Below are 25,255 nucleotides of genomic sequence, written 5' to 3' on the forward strand. Positions count from 1 at the left end.
AGATATTTATTGTAGCGTTAAAGATGTATGTCTGTGAGAGTGTGAATGCGACATATAAGAACATAATCAAAGACAGGCCGTCATACAAAGAAAAGTGTGTATGTGAGTTATTACAGCAGATAGAAAGAGAGTCAATAACACGTGAGCAATTATACCAGTTCTTTAGTACACTATAGGAAAAGTTCTGTATGTGAAAGTGAGGGGAGGCTGAGTGTGGCAGAGCTGATCACTAGTTGTGATGTCGTGGCATCGATGCCGGGCCGTGATTCTTGTTATACAGATGTTCGTCGCTGGCTGAAATTCTTGTCTGTTTATTTACCGTGGTGAAGCTGAGTCACCTAACAGAATTGAAGAGAGAGATGTACCGCGGAGGTTTGGTTTGGTGTACATAGTAAGTCGTGTTGACGCTGGTGGTGTAGAGGCTGCTTGGTAGTAATCGTGTTGGTCATGACGATAATGCTGGATAGTAGTCGTAGACTCGTATTGCTGATGTGGCGACGGCGGTTGTCATCGTTGGCTGGACGAAGCTGTTGAAGTGGTCGCTGGAACTGCTGCTGCTGTCGTGTGGTACACGGAACAGTCTCTAAGAGAAACTGGACCGAGACAAATTTGTGGGGTATGAGTTGATCTATTTAAGGCGTTAAGAGGGCTCCAAATGGCTTCAGAATTTTACTCTATCACGTGACCTTATTAGGGGCCGTGATTGGTCAGTTTGCGTTCTGGCGGGAACGGTTCGAAGAAGTTGCCGATTCGAATAATGATCAGTCACGTGATGACAAGGAATGGGTTCTCTACTACGCTCGCATTTATTTATATTTAAATGAGAAGATTGTCTGTAATGGCGATAGTAGTTTGTATCTAATGGCGGGAGGTAGTTTCACTACATAGGCTTACAAAGAATAAGTCCTGGGGTCGATTTGATCGACTAAAGGCGGTGCTCCAGCATGGCCGCAGTCAAATGACTGAAACAAGTAAAAGAGTAAAAGAGTATATATATATATGTATGTATGTATATGTACTAACAAACGCTCCCCGTTCATTAGACGGTTTGTATAGGTGAAGAGGGTTAACTTGGACGGTGTTAAGTTGTGGAGATGTTTGGTGATAGTATGGTGTTATTACTTTTGGTTAGGGCATTAAAGATCCCTGAGACGTTAAATCTGTTGACTGTTTCTTCTAAATAAGGAAAATCGATTGACAGTGAAACTTTTCAAAATAGTCACGAGGCTAATAAAATGAAGGAAAGCTGTTCAGCCCACAATATATATAACTTCCAGTAGAATCAGACATCATAACTAACCTTAAACTTTTTGTACTCAAATACTTTCACATTAAGATAAGCACAATGTACTCTTCCATAGTACATACCTCCTGTCACCTATACGTCAGACTGAACACTGTTTTATCTCCTAAGTGAATATTGCAAGTGATATTTAAGCAATAAACAGTTCTTTGGCTTTTGCATTTGACGAATGTTGCTTTAAGTATTTTATTTCGATTTCACTGACGTAGTAGTAAGAATAACGGGATACGTAACAGTAGTTTCGAATAAAAATAAAAATGGAAGTTTTAATCATCCGATGGACAGGCCATAAGAATTACAAAAATAGAGATTCTCACTTCGAAACTGACAGTTTTGAAAATCTTTTTAGATGTATCCATGTTTAAAATTTCATCGCGATCGGATGAACAATTCTTATATGAACAATAAGCGCACAAAAAACAGACAGACAGAACGGGATTTATATATTAGATTAGATATCAGGAATTTTTCGAAGCGAGGGTACAAACTCAGAAGAGAATACAATTCCAAGAGAAAAGGACGTAATTACATTATTTATAAGGGCGCACTTCTCTTCTTGAGGGGGCACGTGCCCCTCAGGCCCCGCACTGGATCTGCCCATATATATATATATATATATATATATATATATATATATATATATATATATATATATATATAGTAATAAAAAATATAAATATTTCAGTGCATCGCTATACTACGTGCGTTACAACAAATTACATGTCCCTTAAAATCACAGTCCATAGTGTCCATGGACATCGGCGTCATTCAAAGCTACCCCCGGACAATTGATCTAACAAGAATGCAGATTCTTGTTTATAGAAATCAGCAAACTAATTTGGTGTAATGGTATAGATATATTCTGTTACTTGTTTCAGTCATTTGACTGTGGCCATGCTGGAGCACTACCTGAATGGGTTTTAGTCAAGCAAATCGACTCCAGGACCTATTCCTTGTAAGCCTAGTACTTATTCTATCTTTTTGCTAGCTTACGGGGACGTAAACACGCCAACATTGGTTGTCAAGCGATTATGGGGAAACAAACATAAACATAAACACATACATAAATGCACACACACGAATATATATATATATATATATATATATATATATATATATATATCAATGAAAAATATTTCAATACAAATGTATTAATTTCCAGCAAAAAATTGCCCTATAAATATCGGTGCTTTGTTGTACCACTCTTCTGAATTTATATATATATATATATATATATATATATATATATATATACAACAGTCTTCTTTCAGTTTCCGTCTACTAAATCCACTCACAAGGCTTTGGTTGGCTCGAGGCTAGAGTAGAAGACACTTGCCCAAGGTGCCACGCAGCGGGATTGAACCTCGAACCATGTGGTTGGTAAGCAAGCTACTTACCACACAACCACGCCTACTCGCATTTTCGAAAAAAAAAATTCATTGTTAGGATAAGAAATGAGGGTATGAGTAGGACATTGTGTTACCAAGGAATAGAAATATGATCAGAGGAACGGTGAAGCTGATATCGAGAAGGTATAAGGCAAAGGGAACTATTGAGGCGCTGTGTGTTTAGGAGGGTTATGGTTTTTTTTTAGAAATAGTATTTAAACCAGATACAATTTTATATTTTAAACACACACACACACAAAGAAAACATAGTCCTGATTAAAATATGAATTAGACATTGTATTACCATTAAGCAGAAACGTGATTACTTCAAGCAAGCACGAGACAATTTTTAATGATTTTTCAATAACAAATATTCTTTTCTATTCTAGGCACACAACCCGAAATTTTTAGGGAGGTGGGCCAGTCGATTAGATCTACCCCAGTACGCATCTAGCACTTATTTATCGATCCCGAAAGGATGAAAGGCGAAGTCGACCTCGGCGAAATTTGAACTCAGAACGAAAAGACGAAATACCGCTAAGCATTTTGTTCGGCGTGCTAACGTTTCTGCCAGCTCGCCGCCTTAATAACGAAAAATATTAGTTTGGGAATATAGTGATTTGCGCAGAATCTTGAAGCATTGTGGATTTGTTTTCTACTTTTTCTTTTATAGCTTAAAGTCAGCTAAATACAGATATGTGTCCTTGATGTGCACCCATCATTGCCACATCTGTAGAAATGAGGACTGAAACGCCACTTCTTTGCTCTTTATGTTTAGGAGAACAATCGAATGATGGCATTGTTCGAAATCCAGTTTCCAAACATCATTCATCTATTCATGCATGCATGTATGTATGTATGTGATTATGTATGTATGTATCTCTCTCTCTCTCTCTCTCTCTCTCTCTCTCTCTCTCTCTCTCTCTATATATATATATATATATATATATATATATATATATATATATATATATATATATATATATATATATATAAATACAAAAATGGGACAAGAACGCAAAACACCTCTAAAACGACATAAGAATATTTAGTTCAAGAAAGTATTGGTAGTCTTCTTTAGCTGGTGTTAAACGGGTATTAGAAGATTAGAATATACAATAGGAAGTGATGAGTCAGGGTTAGAGTGCAGAGGATGAGCATGAGAAAGATTAGAAAGATATTGTGAAAGATGTACAGTTTAAATCTGGCGTGAAAGAGAGTCCCAAGTTCTTTGCGAGGCTGTTCCTTATGAAGAAAATCAACAGCAAAGAGATAGCACCCGCTACTGTTTGATGAGTTTCTTACAACTTGGAGAAAACAAAACTAAAAACAAACAAAAATACGGAAAACGAAACACTTATCATCATTCCCTGAAGTTGAGTGTTGTATGAGTTCACTTGTGATAGTAGAGTAGTGAGTTACCAAATCAAGGAAGTGAAATCGAAACAGAGGCAGTTCTTGTTAATATGGTGACAAACTAGGGAACCAATAAAATTGGGAATGAAATTCATAAAAGTAACTTAAATTTTAAAAGACATCAACCTATCACCCTCCCTCTCTGGGTGGGATTCCAAATTTCATGCGAAGTTTATTACTCATCTATGTGGCAAAGTATCTTTACAGTCAACCATTTTGTGCGTATCTAAAGGGCAATGCATGAGATGGGGGAGGTTTTTCTCCTTTATGAATTCACTGAATTACAAATGTTTGTTATACCTCTCCCAAAGAGATGCACCTTGCATACCTCAGGTTGACCAAAATACCGCCTGGGTGGAATTTGGTGGACGGAAACCCATTGTGTGCGTAAGGCAGAGTGTATGTGAATGCTTATAGTGTGTGTGATGTTTCATTTTATCTAATTAGATGTACATACAGATACATGTTTGCTTCTGTGTGTATATGTGTGAGAGAAAGAAAGAGAGAGAAAGATAAAAAGAAAGTGAGAAAAAAAAGAGAGAAATTTGTACATCTGTAGCAAATCGCATAAAATAGAATTGAAAGTCGAATACACATACACACACCCACATACACATGCACACACATGCAAACACATACACACACACGCACACACACACATACACCGATTTCTATAGAAAGGAGTGTAAAGTGTATTTGTATGATATTTAGATGTGTAACCCATATGAACACAGAATATTCACGGCCACTGAAATCCCATAACGTTGCTTCGCCATAAACGCACAGCCTTTTATTAACAGACTCAAGGCACCAAACGCACCAACTTGAACCTAAACGAAAGAGATGAGGCGTGGAGGAATCTCTGCACAAGTTTTCTTTCATTTTTTTCTCCTATTTTTTTGTTTTATTTTTATTATTATTATTACTATTATGATTATTGTTGTTGTTTGCTTGTTTGTTATAGGTTGAACGTTATCTGCATTAAAAATAATGTGATGACGGGTTGATTACGGGGGCGCTCCTAGGAATTAAGACTTAAAGAGGAGTGATTCTCTCACCCTGCCTGTCGATGTGTCTGAATGTATGTTTCATACACACTCGTGTGATATGTGTGAGTTTGCGTGAATGTTTTGTACACATGCAAAAAAAGAAAACACACACATGTATATATATATATATATATATATATATATATATATATATACACAATCACACATACACAAGCATTTATATATATATACATACATACACACTGTATACATACATATGCTTTATATATAATACCCAATATATATATGGAGAGAGAGAGAGAGTGAGAGAGAGAGAGAGCGAGAGAGAGAGAGGGAGAGAGAGAGAGAGGAAGAGAGAGAGAGAGAGAGTGCCTAATTTAAGATGAAAAAAAGAACGTCCCAGAAAATCTGGTTTGCGTCTTTTATAGAAGAGCTCAAAGTTTAGCATACAGAAAGTGGTGATTCAAGAAATTTTTCAGATTGAGAATGAAATGATTTTATTTGATTCTCTTTGTGAAGAATTTCCAATAGGAGATATTTTACATGTTTCTCTTACATGTACAATTTTGTAACTCCAACTAGCAAATGAAACACGTGTAATGGTGAATAAATGATACAGAATTTTTACATTCCCTATTTTTCACACACACACACACACATTCACTGTCACCGACAGTTGCCCCCAATCTGATTTTTTAACAAATGCTGTGAGAAATTTGCATTTAAAAAGATAATGTATATTTCGGTAGTTTACGAATGGTTCACAACAACCATGCTACTAGACTAAATTCATGGCCCCTTTTAAGCCATCACTAGGCACTTTGGGTGTCTTTTGTGGGCATCACTCTGTTGCAATCATTTCGGACCAGGGCTCCAGTCTAATGACACCGCCCTCCTAAAACGTTATTGACCCGTGTTTTCTTTCTTAACCGAAACACAATAAAGTATCAAGCATGGCTGTGTGGTTAAGACCCTTGCTTTACAGCAAACCCGTGGTTTCGGGTTTAGCCCTACTGTGTGGTACTTTGGGGGAAGTGGCTTCTACGATAGCCCAAGGTCAACTAAAGCCTCCTGAGTGGATTTAATGGACGGAAACTTCGTGGAAGCCTGTCGTGTATGTATGAATATACGTATTTTATTCAATCGGTAAGAAGTTATAAAAAGATGAAGACCGAGAGTTTTCGCGCACTTTTTATGTTTTACTTGTTTCATTCCTTGGGCTGTGGCCATGCTGGTGCACTGCCTTGAAGTATTTAATCGAACAAATCGCCCTCAATACTTATGTTGTAACATCGGGTACTTATTCCAAACACGTGTCCATATCTGTCCGTTTGTCTCCAGACAATCCGGCAATCTTTTTAAATGGCATGCAAGTTTTGGAGAATTTTTGATTTTTGAGCTGTTCTATTCTCAGAGTTGTTTTCAATGGCTGCCTGAGAAAACGGAGATCATTTCAATAAGCCGATAATATATCTTATATGGTATTTAATAGGCTCTTATTCATTTTTATTGTTCGGATACTTCCATTTGGCCAATCTGAGTTATTCCTCTTATCTCATTTTCGTCGTCGCTTACTCATTCGTCCTCTCCTTCTCTTCTTTCTTTCCTCTCTCATTCACATAACACACACACACGCACACATTCCGTGTGCGTGTGTTTACGGACACGTTCATATTTTTGCTGACGTATCCGTACAAAAACGTGCTACGAGAAAATGCTGCTGGTGGTGGGAGGGACCATAGCTTTACGTGCGCTAATCTCAGTTGTAGGACGTATGCACAAAGGAGAGAAAGGGAGGGAAAGAGAGAGGGAGGGAGGGGAGAGGAAGCGGTCAGGGTAGAGAAGTGGAACTCCTTTCAAGACTTGATTGGTCCTTCATGGATGAAATTTGACCTTGGTGGGATTTGAACTCAGAAAGCAAAATGTCACAATGCATTTGTTCGACTCTTTAACAGTTCCGCAAACAGACTGTCCGTTACACACACACGCACGCGCGCGCACACACATATTCACATATATACAAACGCATACATAATCAAAAAAATAATGAAGAAGGATGTGTACACGAATTCACGGAAAGAACAACCCCCTCCCTACACTTGCAATGATCAGACATGGAGGAATCCATTTCATTAGTGACGCAAAAAATATTGGAGATATGTGACCAGCGCGAAAGTGGTGAGGGAAAAGACCGACAGAAGGAGAGGTGGGTAGTAAGAGGAGCGGATGGCACGGCAGAGTGGAAGGAAAAGGAACAAGATAAAGCAAGATGTAGTGTGAGTCAACGCGAGAGAAAACAAATCAGTTACGAAGAAATGTATGGCAGTGCACGCTAGATGTGAAATCAAAATAATGATGAAGGAAGTGAACAACAATTAACGGAGGGGCTAGGGGGAGAGAGAAAGAGAGAAAAATCAGATTTGGATAAACTCATTTCGTCAGCCAGCATTTTATCCAGAGACAATACGATTTCGACGCTTCGAAGGAGTTGGTATCGCTTGTCTCGAAAGCACCAACGTTCAAACAAAAGAAATCGAAAGCAAATCTTACGACTGAAAACACACGGGACGTTTAAAAAAAAAAAGTCTTAGAGCTAAAAACAAAGAGGACGGACACAAAGACTGGTACGAGAAACAAGAATAAAAAAAAAATATAGAGTATAGATAAAGAGGGTGTCTTTCAACTTAAAATAGCGACAAACAGGGAAAATACAAGCATAGAGAGAAAATATTAAAAAGACTTTCGTCTGGATACAGCTTGAACAGAGAGAAATATTGGACACTTGTAGTCAGTGAGACGGTGGTGAGACAAGAGGCCGTCAGAAAAGAATAGTAGATGTTAGCAAGAGATGGTAGTATGACAGGAAGACAGAGAAAGGGGCAAGATAGATCGATAAAGACACACACACACACACACTAAAGCCGAATAAGTGTATATTAAATACCATACCAAATAAATTCTTAATTTATTGAAACTATTTCCGCTTCCAGTAAAAGTAGAAGAATCGTTTGGTGACATCTGGGACAAACTCAAAATGAGTGAAGAAGGGGATCACAAAACCGAAGAATTCTCCAAAACTGACATACCTGTCTGGAGGCAAAGAAGGGCTACTGCAGACTCATGTTTCTACCTTAATTGGCATCATTAACATACAGTCCCCATGTATATGCATATAAACGGCAGATAGGTAAATAAGGAAGGACTCCTTCACAACCATACGCAAACACATACTGTAGTAGTAGTAGTAGTAGTAGTGGTGGTGGTGGTGGTAGTAGTAATGGTGGTGGTGGTGGTAGTAGTAGTAGTAGTAGTAATAGTAGTAGTGGTTGTGGTGGTAGTAGAAACAGTAGCAATCCTTTAATTACTTCTTAATGTTAGAATGAAATTATTCTTCATAATTAAATTATACCTGGGTGCTCATGTGTGTGTGTGTGTGTGTGTGTGTGTGTGTGTGTATCTACACGGATGTAACCAGGATTTCACACAATGGGGTTCTGTCATTTATGATAATGGATCTATTATTATATTTGAACGGCGATGAAGTGGTGTCCTTTCGAATCCTACCAGCATCAAGTGGCACATGTGTCTGTGTTTGTGTGAGGAGTTGGGTTTGCGTGCACTCGTGTGACTTTGATTTGCTGTATTTGCTGTAACAGGGCCAACAGGAAACACAGAGGAAACTGCTTGTTCTTTCATAAAACTGCAATTCTAAGATACCTCTTACAACATAACAAAGACGATAATTATTGTGTTTTATTTACCTGAGCGGTCAGAAGGACCGTTGAGATCGATGTCAATAATGTCCCTTTTTGAAACATTGTAATCCAAAACTTGTGGAGAACAAAGAAGCAGGAAGGAAATTTCAGAGGGACGACACTCTGAGGAGGAAGGATTGGGTATAGCGATTGATGTAGAACCTGAGCTGGGTGGGGATTGACATGTCAAGGGTTTAGAGAAAAGAAGAGGGGAGTGGGACGGAAATACCTAAGTGGAGATATGGGCCCAGCCAGCTCCATAGAGCAGGGGGCTATTATTGTAGAAGGAGAAAAGAGAGGTGTCCGTATAAGTAGTAATGGAATTATCTGCAGTTGATTGATTTGGATGTTTGTCATGTGTCGTGGTTTATTAATCAGCTCTCATTACGTGAGAGCTGATCAAGCAAATGTATGAGCAAATGTTTATTTTGTCTTTTCTAACATACAAAAAGGGGTCACATTATAGAATTATGCTTTTCTCTCTCTTCTAACCATTTTGTCGGGGAGGGGAAAATTAGCTCCCATTAGATTTTTAGTTTTTCAAGAATTCAGACTCTAGTGAGGGGAAAGGAGCAAGCTTTTGCAAAATCGGAGATTTGGAGCAAATGTTTGCAACTGATCAAAGAAAAATACTCAAAGATCAGGTGGTGGTGATGTTGCACTGGGCGACCGATTAAATTTATTCGCCAAGAACTCGGAATGCAAAGCCCCGGAACCAATATCATGAAATATATTATCTGAGGCTCTAATAATTTCACACAAGCACCACCCTGGCCCATTTATTTTATCAACTCTGACAAGATAAAATACTTAATTACCTGTGTGGTGTTGGATTGAGGAAGAAGGATGCAGCGAAAGATAATGTAGTAGAATGGACAAGTAAGAGGGTGGACGTTGATGAGAAAGGAGTACAGCAGGTAGGGAAGAGGATGCAAGAAAGAAGAAAGTTTGTTTCGGAAGCTTAGACTCGGCTGCGATCACAACACACGAAGAAAGAATAACCAATTTAGAAGTTAGAGAGATAAAGCAAGAAGCATAACCGAAGACAGAAGAGACGAAAACAGCCTAGATTCGATGGAATCGGTGAGAAAGGGACGAAAGAAAGGAAAATTATTGTAGAAATCGGAGTTGGTGGCTTAGTAAAAGACAAAGTTGGGTGGGATTGTCGATGGAGGCAGAAATACTTTAGAAATTGATAGAGATAATCGAAATATTGGTTTCAAATTCTGGCAATTTCAGGGGAGGGGTTAAGTCGATTACATCTATCCCGGGGCTCAATTGGTACTTACTTCATCGACCCCCGAAAGAATGAAAGACAATGTCGACCACAGCATAAAGACGGACGAAATGCAATCCAACATTTTCCCCCGGCATGCTCATGATTCTGCCGACACGCCACCCTAAAGAGACACTCGAAATATTGAAAGTGAATTCTAGTACCGGTAGAAAATCTTACAGAAGGGGAAGAAATGAGTGAGCTGGTTTCTGGTGAAAGAGTTGTCCATATAAACTGAATCCATCAAACAGATATGTCTCATTCTGCCACACTACGCTGAAATGTCTTCAACATTCAACATTCGACTGGAATTAGATTTCTTTTTACGCGCGCGCATACACACACACACACACACACACACACACACACACACACACGCACACACACACACACAAGGTATTTGGGCTAAATTTAACGATCTTTTATGTCACCTTTTTTGGGGAACAGCTCGATGTATTGGTGAATAGTCGGCGGCGTTGGAGAGCAGAAAGATTAGAGATGTAGTTGAGAAAAAGTCAGCTGAAACAGAACAATGGAAGCCATCTGAATATTGTAAACGAGTTACCTGTATCATGGTGATTCGTGTCGGGTGTCAAAATGTTGACACCATGGGTGTGGGGCACGGTTGAGATAAGCATAACTGCAACACCAAATCCAAGCTGATGGCCAAGATCAAGGAGGTGTTTGAAGATCTTCCTAGCGATACAGTGGGAAACATGCACCAGGTTCCAGAACCTTCATGAGGCCGTGGTAGAAGCTTAGAACGGCTGCTTTGAGTAAACTGCTGTCCCTCAGCCATAATCTTGTTGATTTTTTACATTTACTTTTGGATGGGATATTGTGTTTTCTTTTTCCTTTATGCAAACTGACAAATTTAGCCAGAACAACCTATATATATATGTATATATATATATATCTATATATATATATATATATATATATATATATATATATATGTATATATATGGGTGCCCCACACCCATATATATATGTATATATATATATATATATATATATATATATATATATATATGTATATATATATATGTATATATATGTATATATATATATATATATGTATATATATATATATATATATGTATATATATATATATATATATATATATATATATATATATATATATATATATATATATATATACATTATTTACATTTGACGGATCTTTGTCCTCATCTTGTTTGTTGTTAACACATCGTTTCAGCTGATATACCCTCCAGCCTTCATCAGGTGTCTTGGGGAAATTTCGAACCAGGGTTCTCACTCCTAAGATATTTTTCAATGTTGTTGTTCTTCTTCTTATTATTATTCAGGTCACTGACTAGAATAATAATAATAATAACAACAACAACAAACAACAACATCGAAAAATACCTTAGGAAGGCTGGAGGGTATATCAGGCGAAACGTTGTGTTAACAACAAACAAGATGAGGATAAATATCCGTCAAATGTAAATAATGTACATAAATCTTCATCTCTTAAATAGAGAACTGTATAACCTATACACACACACATACACACACACACCACACACACACACTCACTCGCGCGCGCGCATGCATATATTTCTTAGTATGTTTGTATACGTATATATTTCATGGTGCTAAGAACCATTCTATCATCGATTTAGCAAGAGCACTCGATGACAAACGAATAGTATTAAATTTATAGCGATCGATTAATTAGCTGAAATGAAGAGAGATTCTGAAAAGTAAAGTCTAGTTACATAGAAATACTACGTCTAACATCAACACCCATATTACAGGACGTTGTTTCTGCCGGTCATGTGATGAAGGCTTCGTCAGGGAAGAGCTTAAAAAAGTTTTATAAATACAGGACTGATTATATCCATCACAATTAGTCGAGGCAAGACTTCCGCCCCCCCCCCCAACCTACCCTGTTTTTTCAAATTCTTTTTTTGGAACACAAACCCCCCTTTTTACGGCTAGGGGAAATACGAATCTGCAAAAAAATGTACAAGAATCGGCATTTTAAAATTACCACCCCACCACTATTTCCTTCATTTTTTAAACGTTTTTCAGAAATTTGTTTTTTTCAAAATATGCGGAAAAATACGGACATTATGATTCGGACAAAAATTTTAAAACATTTCTGTAGTTACGGTTACGGTTAGGGTTTTAGGGCTGGGATTTTAGGGTTAGGGTTAGGGAGTGAGGGTTAGGGTTTTATGGTTAGGGTTAGTGTTGGGGAAAAAAGTAAAAATTGAAGAATTTGGGGGGAAAGGGGGGGAATTTCACAATACCGATTTTTGGCAATTTCCAGAACCTCCGTATTCGAAAACGGGGGTTTTGGGCAAAAAAAAAAAAAAAAAAAATTTTAATAAACAAATTTGGGAGAAAATGGAGTGGAGAGGGTGAGAGTCTTTCCATAGTCAATACTGGATGGACAAATTAGTTTTAGGTTATTAATTGATAAAATTGATATTTTAAAAATCTTTATCGAAAATTCTCGCTAATTCAAATTGTATCATATATATGTAGCTGCTTTTCTTTCAAGCATGCCATACCGAAGATACGCTGTATTCAAATTTAATCTTTTGATATCTTCATATTTTCTGAAGGCGGCGGACTGGCAGAATGGTTAGCACGCCGGGCGAAATACTTAGAGGTATTTCGTCTGTCTTTACGTTCTGAGTTAAAATTCTGCCGAGGTCGACTATACCTTTCATCCTTTTGGGATCGATTAAATAAGTACCAGTTACGCTCTGGGGTCGATCTAATCGACTTAATCCCTTTGTCCTTGTTTGTTCCCTCTATGTTTAGCCCCTTGTGGGCAATAAAAACAAATATTTTCTTTGTATTTAGTTGAGAACATAAAGGTTACTCACACCGTTACCACTTTAAAACTACAGCATTACCATTAAGGACTTTTTGAATGAAGGGGCCATGTTTTGTGGTAGGCACCAAAAGAATGTAGTAACAGTGCTATGAGGGAGAAGATTGCCTTCGCTGGATTTGATATTCTTCAGCAGTAACTTACTCCACGCGGACTGTATTTTCGTGTCGAGTAACAAGTTTGTAGATAACTCTCTCTCTCTCTCTCTCTCTCTCTCTCTCTCACACACACACACACACACACACACACACACACACACACACACACACACACACACTCAACCGTGAAATAAGCTATGAAAGTAACCAAGAGTTTACTGTGAAATAATTTAAAACCCGGCGATGACAATTTTAACAATTATAACGTTATTCAGATAACCTTATGCTGGTTAATTAATTAGCTAAATTAGGCTCAACAGACCATAACGTGAAATATAATTAAGGAATGCCTACATTTTTACAATTATAAGGCAGTATTAGCCTTAATTAATTAATTAATTAATCAATCACATTACCAATGAAGCTAATTGATATGCATGCGTATGTAAATTAAACTACCATTCCAGCTGATTCCTGGTTTGTGTTTGATATAAATAGCCGTACAATATCTTTTCGCAGACACAGAGGGGGCACATCTTTTTCGATGATATACCAAATAGAGATGAAACTAGTTAGAATAATTTCAATGTTTTTCTATCCACAGAGAGCTACAAAAAATTTGTTTTTACATTTAATTACATTGCACAGCAAGACTTTACAATTTAAGAATTGAAAATCGTTCTTTAAATTGTACAAAGTAGACTGTTATGCTTGATTATATACAAGGTGTCTCAAAGGACTGGAAGAAGCACATTTATTAAGGAAAGTGTATAATATATAACCAAGATTATACAGCCCATCGTTACTGTGCGTGTGCTTGTGCATGTGTATTTGAGTGTGTGTGTGTGGGGGGAGGGTGTTAATAAAAGTTTGTGTTATCTCCATTTTAAAGAAATATATGTAACTTTAGCAAAATGTGTTGAGTGCCCCTTTCTTCGTTTGTCCACTCTTCATGTTACTTAAAGATTCGTGAACGTGAAAAAAACAAAACACAATCAGCTCCTCAGGTATGTGGAAATCCCCCCCCTATGTCTCGGGAGCTGGTGTTTTTTTTTTTTTCACTTCCACGAAATTTTAAGTAACATAATACTTTACGTCGGTCTGTTACTCAATAAATACAACTCCAAGTTATGTGTTGAGTGCTACTTCCGTTCGTTTGTTCATTCTCCCTAAGAACTTTTATTACTCATTTTATCTCTCATAAAGAGTAAACATTCCAACTTCCAAAGCAACTGGCCTTATAGCATTGACGCCACATAAAAACTAATAAAATTATAATCTACTTTAGCCGCTACTAAAATTTGAGTATGCTGATAACAAAATGAAACCACAACATTCTCTATCTCGCTAAAATAATCGGCAAGTAAAGCATGGAATTACTTCTTTATCAATCCCAATATCCACTCCTATTTCTATTTTTCTGCAAGCCCAGTTTTTGCATTCCCCTCTGTGATGGATTATTTCCAAAAAAGAAGAAAAAAAAAAAGAGGGTGCATGTATCAGACGGGAAAATACACTGGACAGTTACAGGACATACGTAACATATATCCGATGTGCTTTGAAACAATTGTAGTGCTCAACGGTCTGTTCAATTCCTCGGCACAGGAATTGAGCAGACTGTTGAACACTACAATTATATATATATGAGTGCCTGTATGGTAAGTAACTTGCTTACCAACCACATGGTTCTGGGTTCAGTCTCACTGTGTGGCACCTTGGGCAAGTGTCTTCTACTATAACCTCGGGCCAACCAAAGCCTTGTGAGTGGATTTGGTAGACGTATCTATCTATCTATCTATCTATCTATCTATCTATCTATCTATCTATCTATCTATGAAGCCCGTCGTATATATATATGTGTGTGTGTGTGTGTGTGTGTGCGTGTGTATCTGTGTATGCATATATGTTTGTGTGTCTGTTTGTCCCCCCCCCATCGCTTGACAACCGATGCTGGTGTGTTTATGTCCCCTAACTTAGCGGTTCGGCAAAAGTTTCCGATACAATAAGTACGAAGCTTATAAAGAATAAATCCTGGGGTCGATTTATTCGATCAAAAGGCGATGCTCCAGCATGGCCGCAGTCAAATGACTAAAACAAATACAAGAATATACTAAAACGTTGTGTGCGTGTGTGTATAGAGACATTCGCAAAAATAAAACACCACCGACACATACTGTCCTACGCCTCCACACATTCACCCGCATATGTCTCTCTCCCTCTCTCTCTTTCTCTCTCTCCACACACACACATCATTGATCGTTATCATCGACGCCGTGGTCATCGCCGTCATCTTCACATTCAACGTGATCTTTATTAACCAGCTGTTGTTAGTTTCAGTCTCAATATTATGCGATGTATGAGAGACTTAAAGAAACTGTTGCTCTATATTTACTAAGCGTTGTAGGCCTGGACATCTTGTGCATGTTAAATCGTGCAAATCCGGAAACTTATTATCTTTCTATACGAAGCATTAAGTGCGAATAAGATGAAAGGTGGTGACCATACACGCGCGCCCGCGCTCTCTCTCTCACATTTTTGGCGACGTGCCATACGCTAGTGTCATTGTGTATTTATTTTTATATCTTACGTATTTGACTTGTCTTAATGTCTGTCTTAATATATATACATATCGGTCGACCCTGTAACCAACCAGCCAACCAGCCAGCCAGCCAGCCAGCGAACACCCACTTCCTTCCTTTCACCTTCCAAAAACCCATCCACTCACTCATCCATCTACCTTCTTAGCTATTTATCCTTTTAATCTAGATACAGATGGATAAATGGCTGTGGCTATCTAGTAATCTTTACCTATGTACTCGTACGTTTTTAGTATTGTATCTCTCGTCCTCCCTTCATATTGCACAGACATACATATATGTATGTATGTATGTATGTATGTATGTATGTATGTATGTATGTATGTATGTATGTATGTATGTGTGTATGTATGTATGTATGTATGTATATATGTATATATGTATGTGTGTGTATGTATGTATGTATGTGTGTGTGTGTGTGTGCGTGCGTGTGTGTACTTATATACACACACACTCACGCATTTTACTGAATGTCTTACGTATTTATATCTAGATATATGAAAATGCGCTGTATCTAGATACTACAGAGTGTGTCTACGCGTCTTTACTCGAGTGGTGCTGTTTATGTGTAAATTGTATCATTAATATCTTGTGCATCTCTGTCTAAATTTTAAGCACGGTCAGAAGGGCAATATTCTTTTATATATTTCAGTCCAATGACTGTGGCCATGCTGGAGCACCGCCATTGTAATCGTTTTTCCAATTTCCGCCTTTGTCGCTGCTGCTTTTGGTGAAGGATGGAATTCGATGTTATTGCCCTCTTTTGAGTTTCTTGCCTAGATATTGGTCCATCCGGGATCTCAGCAAGGCAGAGGTCAAGTTCACGGTTGAAAACGTCTACATCCACTCCATAGAGGCTCCTCAGATGCTTCGGCAGACAATTAAACAGCTGTGGGCCCTTGAAGCCCAAGCTATTGCAGTACATTGTCCTTGCTCGAGATGAAGCAGTTGGCACAGTGGGGACAGCACAGTGACGTCTTGTTCCTGGTCTGGTATAGCTCTTTATTCCAAAGTTTGGTACTGGTTCTTCCAGTATCTTCCATATATATACCACTGCATACCTCTCCTGCCTTCATTCCAGGGAATAGTCGTAGCTCTTTCAATCTGTCCCAGTAGCTCAGTCGTTCTATTGATGCAATTTTCTTTGTGTAATGTCGTTTCGTCCTTGTAGTATAAGGTGACCGTAGCTGAGAGCAGTAGTCCACCCGGCTGAGAATAAATAACTTCCATAGTGTCATCATAGTTTCTTGGTCCCTTGTCTGGAAGGTTCTCAGAATCCAACCAGTCAGTCTTCTGGATACTGCCACCATTTTGTTGATATGTGTGTGAAATGAGGCATTGTTGCTCATTTCTATTCCAAGATCACGCACCGTATTTGATTCTGGGATTGTTGCTCCACTTGGTCCAACGTACTGATGTCGTGATTCCTGAGCAGTGCTTAACTGGTAACGGAGGGCCTGGAATTTATTTGCATTAAATTGCATGCTGTTATCCTCAGCCCATGTATCTAGATCTTTCTGTAAGAGCGTGGCATCAGAAGTTTCCTTGACTGATTCTGCGAGTTTTGTGTCGTTGGCTGGTAAGCATGAGATATGTATATCTTGTTGATTCACTCACTTACTCTTCCCACATGTGAAAATTTTAATCTAACAAAACTCATTGATCCATGTAATGTTATTACACTGGCATCTTTCAATGTTGCTTTTACAACCCAATCCTGATTAAGCTGATCTATCACATGACCAGTGATGTAGCTACAGTGTGTACTGCCCAATGCTTCAGTCACCCATAGTTTAAGCCTGTACATGTTTATACAGCAGACCCAAAAGTGCCGCTCTCGTAAAAGCATCGCCTGGGCAGATTGCCCATTAGGTTCTCCAGTTGTGCTTATCTCACTTTTTTTTTCTCTGCATATCATGGATTATATATAAAGATGCAGCACAGAATTTTGTCAGTGAAAAGGTCACGGTCTCAAAGCGACGAAAATATTTTGGCAAATTAAATTTAAATGTTGAAGTGAATCTGACGGTTTTTGCGTGTTTCTTAAATGGCTTATGAACACCTTCCACGTTGCAATTGTTTTCGTTCCAGCACACGATCTCAGATCAGGTCACTTGCTATGCAAGTGCATCTCCGTAATAGATTATATAGTTTCATATCCTTCACTTTTTAAAGACAATATGGAGTAGTCTGAGACAAATTTGGTTCTTGGCTACTTCATCTCACAGGTCACGTGATGATGGTAGTGGTGGTGGCAGGAATACTAACACCAACAATAGCAAGCTGAAGAAAATAGCTATAAACGAAGACACAACTGGAATGTTCTGGAAAAACCCTAAATCTTTGAACAAAAATTCCCAAAATAATAAATCTTGATGGAAATCTCCAAAAAGAAAAACAAAATAAAAACTAACAAACCAATAACAAAAAACCACCCCATCCCCAGAAAAAGCAAAAATGATTGCAGCAGATAGAGAAACGAGTTAGATGGATAATTTCTGTGGCCATTAAATTGCCTTCATTATTTGACACCCAGCATCCATTTATTTATTCCATCTGTAGAATAGATTTTTGGATATTAGCTGTAATATACCATCGGTACGGGACATAAAAGAAGCAGAAGAACAATAAAATAAAATAATAGAATAAATCATGTTTTTCACTCAGTAAACACAGCTAAAGCCGAATCATGCTGCAGAGAATGGAAGAATTTGAAGGAAAAACTGACTATAAGGGGACAAGAGATGCACAGATAATAACAAAACATACTGAGAATGGTTGTCGTAGAATCGATAGGAATAAATTCTTTTCTGGACATTAACATTTCAGATTATGGGTGAGAGAGGATGTAGAAGGGTGATGGAGGAAGGAACCTTTGATAGTACATAAGATAGAAAGATATCGGGAAGGCGGGTGGTGGAGTGGGAGTGATATAACAGCAAGTTATGTCACTGGCCCTAAGATAATATCAATTGAACGAATATAACGTACATGAAGAGATCATCTTCAATAGCCATGTTCTTCATTTTTGCGTGTGAAACAGCAGCAGGTACCTCAACTCTATGAGTAATGTAATAATCCATTGTGTGCAAGTAATTTCTGTTTGGTGGAGAGGGTCAGCGACTGTTCTCCGAGTTGAAGAGCTGAAGTAGTCTTTGGACATGACGAGAAACGGCCTAAGCTTTCACGTACATATATAAGCATGTTTCAGTGATGTCGTTTGTGTATGTGTGACCAGCGTGAAGAATCAACGCAGCTTGTAAGACTACACATCTCTAAAGTTTGAGAAGGTTTTACATTGTGTGTGTGTGTATTTACGTATGTCAGTATGTGTGTATGTATAATAAAATATAATACAATGTAATCTATCTATGCCCCTCTCTCTCACTATATATATATATATATATATATATATATACATGTATGTATGTATGTATGTATGTATGTATGTATATTATATTACAAAGCTGGTGATTCACCCCAACTTGACTCAAGTTTCACGTTACTTATGCATGCGTTCAGCCGAAAAACACATGGTTAAATATACCATCTTTCAGATACGCTCAAACATACATACATACATACATACATACATACATATATATATGCATACATATACACATAGATACATGCACACACATATATGTGTATGCGTGTGTGTGTGTGTGTTTGTATATATATATATATATATATATGTATATAGTTAATTAAAAAAACTGAGAAAAACACATGAGGACACAGCACAAGCAAAGTATTAATAAGATACTCAGAGAAGGAAAAGAGTGGTTGTCTTACATTTTGAGCATAACTCTTCTTTGGAAACAGGAATATATATATATATATATATATATATATATATATATATATATATATATATATATATATATATAAGTATATATATATATATATATATATACAGACACACATACTCACAATTGCACACACATATATGTGCACGAGCAAGCTCACACGCTCATACACACATGAAGATGCATGTGCGCACACACAGACACATACATTTATATACAGAAGTATATGAATGCTTCAGGTCGCAGTCAACAATTTTTACACTGAACCAGCTGAAATTTTATACAAGGGAACATGTTTTTCAAGCAGAAGTCATTGAAAGACATTTTTTGATATTTTTTTATAAACTCAGTCAAAGCTGAAAAGTATTGTGTATGCGTGAACTTAGACAATATAATATGGAAAGACTATGAGCTCAGTAAATACTTCAACGTTCAAGTTGAAACTTCTAAAAATGATAGTCTGGTCAGTAATATTGTAAGAATGGCTAGCTCCAAACGATCAAGAGCACACCAGATGATGCATAGAAAGCAGGTGTTGCGAGATCAGGTGGGTAGAGCAAATAATTCAGTATTCCAATACTGGTGGAGTGGTGTCTAGTTACAGTTCAAGACCACAGTATGTAGTCAGGATTTGTGGTTGTACCTGAAACCTCACTCCAGGCCCTCAGACTGAAAATGGGGACACACACATTTGTATTTATTACTTGTAGGGACGTGGAATTTCCTTATGTAACCATAATATTACTACAAAGTAAATAAACGTTTTCATAATTGAGAACTGTGTTCTTCTGTGTTAGCAGTGTTATTAAATCAGAATTTTTATCTCTACAGAATTTTTATAGAATTTATATCCATCACTGATTCGTTACGACGTTTCATATCCGAATATGTCTAATGTAAACAATGTGATCAAAGGGTGTATCAGCCATATTTCAGGAGTTCTTGTTCTTTCTTCAGTGCCACATCCAAACCATTAATCATCCATAAACTCATTGCTTAAATGGCCATCACATACAGTGGTGTAACACTATTAGATAGACCAATTTTACATACTGAACACATTTCTGGTATATACACCCATTACCCATTTTTCAGCTTCAATCTCATTGTTGTTTTCGTTGGATGTGTTTGGATAAGAAACATTGTAATAAATCAGTGTTGAATATAATTTCTACAGAAAATCTGTAGAGATAACCTTAAAATGCACACACACACACACACATGCACACACTTATATTGCAAATATTGTAAAGTAAATACATGCTTTCATATATATATATATATATATATATATATATATATGTATGTATGTATATGTTACACCCACACACACACACACACAGAGTGTAGTTGAGCTTTGGCATACTATAGGTAGACTGGGTTGCCACTACCCAATATGTAGCTATTGTTTTTTTTTAAAGATCCCTGTTCACTGCTCAATATTTCGGTGTATATAAAAAGTTAATACTTGCACCAATTGTGAAGAAATTTGAGTCTCTAAATGCCAGTGCTTATTTGGGTTTATTATTTAGCATTAATCAGAAGAAAGTCTCATTCTTCCACTTGGATAAATCTATCCAAATGAAGATGTATCACTGCATGGCAATCGATCGCTTCTCACTTTGTGCTAACACAATTTACAGAAGTGAGATACCTCACACAGTGATGATACCTGATTAGAATTGAATGTTGTTGTTTAGCCCCTGGTTAACCTTGATTGAGCAGAATAAAGTTGAAAGACAGACCAACTTTCATCACCTTCACTTTTTGCATAACTAAGACTATATTATCCAATGTGTCTACTTTAATTTTTAATGATAGTATGATGTGATTTTAAGGTGATTTGGTTACTGTTTTTAGCAACTCAGGCAATCCAGTAAAGTCTCACAATTTGAATTAATTTACTTGGAGTTATGCAGACTTGGCTGTTGAGAGTTAAGTGATTTGATCAGATACACAACAGTACAACTGAGCAGAAGCCCTATCAATGTGGCCAATGATGTTTCTAGCTTATACATACATACATACATATATATATATATATATATATATATATATATATATATATATATATATATATATATATATATATATATGTATATATATATATATATATATGGCAATATATATACATATATATATATGGCAATAAGAAAATGGAGGGGATCAAGAGGTGGTATTCATTAAATTTTAGACATTATATTATGTCTATTTATTTATTTTTTTAAAAAAACAATTATAACAATACATATACATGTATAACAGCTTATGCTTTACATATATAAAAATACAAGTAATTATTAAAATATATAACGTAGAACATAGAAAGTAGAGTATATATATATATATTGTAAAGTAGTATAGTTTGTATGAAGCATTGTCTGATATATATATTTTTCCTTTTAATTTTCTTTTTATAAAGCCAAACCAATGCAAGTTATAACAAATAATACAGGTCAATGGTTTGTACTTTTAGCTTGTCATACATACATAACTGAATAATGACACACATACATGCATATTGCTTGTTCATTCATTTAACGTACACACACATTCATCCACTTTTTCATAGTAGCATGAGTTCGATCAGAAATATATCTGAAGCAGGATTTTCCAGCTGGATGCTCTTCCTGTCACAAACCCTTATCTGTTTTACAAAGAAGAAATCTCTTTGTTTCACAGGTCTTTAAAAGTGCAATTTACACATATGTACACACACACACACACATATGCATTTACATGTGCATGAACATATGCATATACATGCAGACACAACACACACATACATACATAAATGTATATATATATATATATATATATATATATATATATACACACACACACACACACATAAAGAGTCTCTCTCTCTCAAACATATACATACCTTCCCAATCCCTGGGTTCTGCATTTTCCCTGCATTCCTCAGTAAATAAGGCGGTGCTGGTGGTGGATTTAGTCTTATGATTTCACTGTAACATGTTGGAAAAATTGGTAATTCAGGGTCCATGTGTGACTTCTTTTTCTTCTTTGAGGATATACTTAATTTCTGGGCAGCTCTGGAAAACAAGAAGAAAAAAAAAATACATGAGTGTCATAGGCACAGACATGGCTGTGTGATTATGAAGTTTGTTTTGCATGGTTTCAGGTTCAATCCCACTGAGTGAAATCTTTGGGGCAGGGGTGGGGGTGGGGAGTGAATGTCTTTTACTATGGTCTCTGGCTGACCAAAGCCTGAGAGTGAATTTGGTAGACGGAAACTGTAAGAAGCCTGCTATGTGTATGTGTGTGTTGACATGTCATGACAGTTACAAATGAGCATCAAATGTCAGGTAAGCAGTGTCATTTGTTTTCAATCTTCCCAGAAAATATATTCAGTCATTAGGAAATATTGCCTTGGTTGGAAACAGGCGGGGGTCAGTGACAGGAAGAGCATCCAGCTATAAAAAGTTTGACTCAACAAATTCTGTTTGACCCATGCAAGCATAAAAAATATGGATGTTGATAAGATGATGATGACAAGAAAGAGGAAATAAGATGACTCGGATGAACAGTAGATGATTTAAATCATATGGTGGAGCTGGAGTCATTATCTGTGCACTTGTAGGTTTGAGTAAGATGGACTTAGTCAAAATATGTCAGTTGCTGATTGTATTTGTTGTTGTTGGTATGTATCCCAATGCAGTGTTTAATGTTTTCATATTTGTTTCTGCTGGCTGAAAGAGTTTCTTTAGACTTTTATAATCGTAGAGTTGTGAGGTTCTCTGTGTAAATCTGTGAGTACTCAGTAGTGACTTTTCATATTGTGGTAGTGACTGTGTAATTGAAGATTGCTGTAGCGATGTGCTGTTCTCTCTTTCCCAAACGTCCTTTCATTATTAGAGGAATTACTTCCTTATTTGTGGTCTTAGGATTTGGTCAGGGTACAATCTGTGATGATGTGTAGTGTTCTGAGTCCTTTTAGTTTATTGTGGTTTGGTGTGGAGCATCTGAGAACACTGGTAAGGCTTGACAGAATCTATGATTAGGCAGTTGTTAAAATATTGGATTAAATGTCCAGCAATATTTGCTCTGAATCCCTGTGCTGTAAGATTAAACCCTATCAAAGTCAACTTTAAAATTTTTTAGGGTTAATAAACCCAATCCCAATCCAGTGTTGTGGATGAACAGAATTATCAGACCATATGGGGGGTGAGATACTTTCAGATATCTATTTTGGCTCTTAGGCATTTGAATTTCAAATTTTTGAATTAGTGATCAGCTCTAATCATCTGACCAAGGAACCACAACCAATTACAAAAACTGCAATGGGTAGAGCAAGAATATCATGTCTCTCTGTTATTGTGCATACAATAACAATGATGATGATGATGATGATGATGACGACGACAACGATGATGGTGATGGTGGTGGTGTTTGGTGGTAATGATGATAAATCTATGATGGATTCACACAAACAGCATTGTTATTTCTTTCTATTGGCCAAGAATAATGAATTGTGAGTGCATTGGCTCACTTTGTTTATTAATTTATTCTGTGTGTGCTGTGAATGTTGCAGAGGAGTTTTTATTATTTATATTTTTGTGTATGTTTAAGATATTAGGTATGACAATTTAGTTGTTGCTGGTGTTTGAAAGAAAGAAAGAAAGAAAGAAAGAAAGAGGGAGAGAGGGAAAGAGAGAGAGAGAGAGAGAGAGAGAGAGAGAGAGAGAGAGAGAGAGAGAGGAGAGAGAGAGAGAGAGGGGGGTGATTTATTAGGGTGCTAAGTGCTTTAAACCTGTTTGATACCAACCTGCCTGAGACTGCCTTTAGATCTATGATACAAATTCCCTGTTTTAAAGTGATCTAAATTAAAATTCTCCATCAAAATTTTTATTTTAATTTATATTACAAAAACCAGTTTAATAATGACAAAAGTTATTTTACAAAGTTCTTTGTTATTTCTGAAATTAATTGAAGCAAAAGCAATGAATTTTAACAGAAATTTGGTAACAGAAATATGGTCTAATATGGTTAGAATAGCAGTGTGACAATGTCTGAAGAATGATGGTGGTATGTAGGTGTGTAATTATCTATATATGTAGGTGTGTAATTATCTATATATGTAGGTGTATACTTATTTTGTGGACATGTGGGAAGATCATGTAGGTAAAGGTAAAAGATATGTAGTGTCCAGGATGAATTTCCTCAATATTTCTGAAGCAGATAGGTATGTGTGTAAGGAGGGTAAGTTCCCTAGTGTAGCCAGAGTGTGTACCATCCAGGGAAGCCCTTCAGTTTGCTGCCCCTGGACCCTCAGAAAAAATACATATTGCCCACAGCAGACCCAAGACTGATGCCACCCTCATAAAAGTGCCACCTGCCTCCCTCTAGCTACACCAGTGGACGAGTGTACAGTGATTCATTTAGTTGTATTCCTGTGATTTTGTACACTTTTTGACTTTTGGATATTTTCTATGGTTTTTTTCATGTCAGATAGAAAAAAAATCATAATCTAGATTCAAAGGTGTGTATTTTGCATTTTACATTCTTGTTTTGCCTGTGTGTTTATATTTTATTAATGGTTAATTGAAAAATGTCTTATAATGGTACTTGCTTCATGTTCTGTTTTGACCAAGTTGAGCAGCCACATAGAGAGGATTCAGTTTAACTCATAAGCCTTGAATGCACTCATTCACCAGCTTCAACATACGACCCTCAGATCACTTGTGAATCTGATGCTTTACAGAC

The 25,255-nt window shown here is 37.0% G+C and overlaps 1 protein-coding gene across 4 annotated transcripts in view; it reads right to left on the bottom strand.

Moving 5' to 3' along the window:
- LOC106872443 (uncharacterized) overlaps positions 1-25,255 on the bottom strand; it is a 547,002-nt gene that overhangs the window by 212,542 nt on the left and 309,205 nt on the right. For all 4 annotated transcript variants that reach the window (XM_089365395.1, XM_089365396.1, XM_052973789.2 and 1 more), the window contains exon 7: positions 22,413-22,584. In XM_089365395.1, coding sequence (XP_089221521.1) covers positions 22,413-22,584 — 172 coding nt within the window. The remainder of the gene's footprint in view (positions 1-22,412; positions 22,585-25,255) is intronic.

This window comes from Octopus bimaculoides, chromosome Z, assembly GCF_046866305.1.
Source record: "Octopus bimaculoides isolate indiv1 chromosome Z, ASM4686630v1, whole genome shotgun sequence".
Lineage (NCBI taxonomy): Eukaryota > Metazoa > Mollusca > Cephalopoda > Octopoda > Octopodidae > Octopus > Octopus bimaculoides.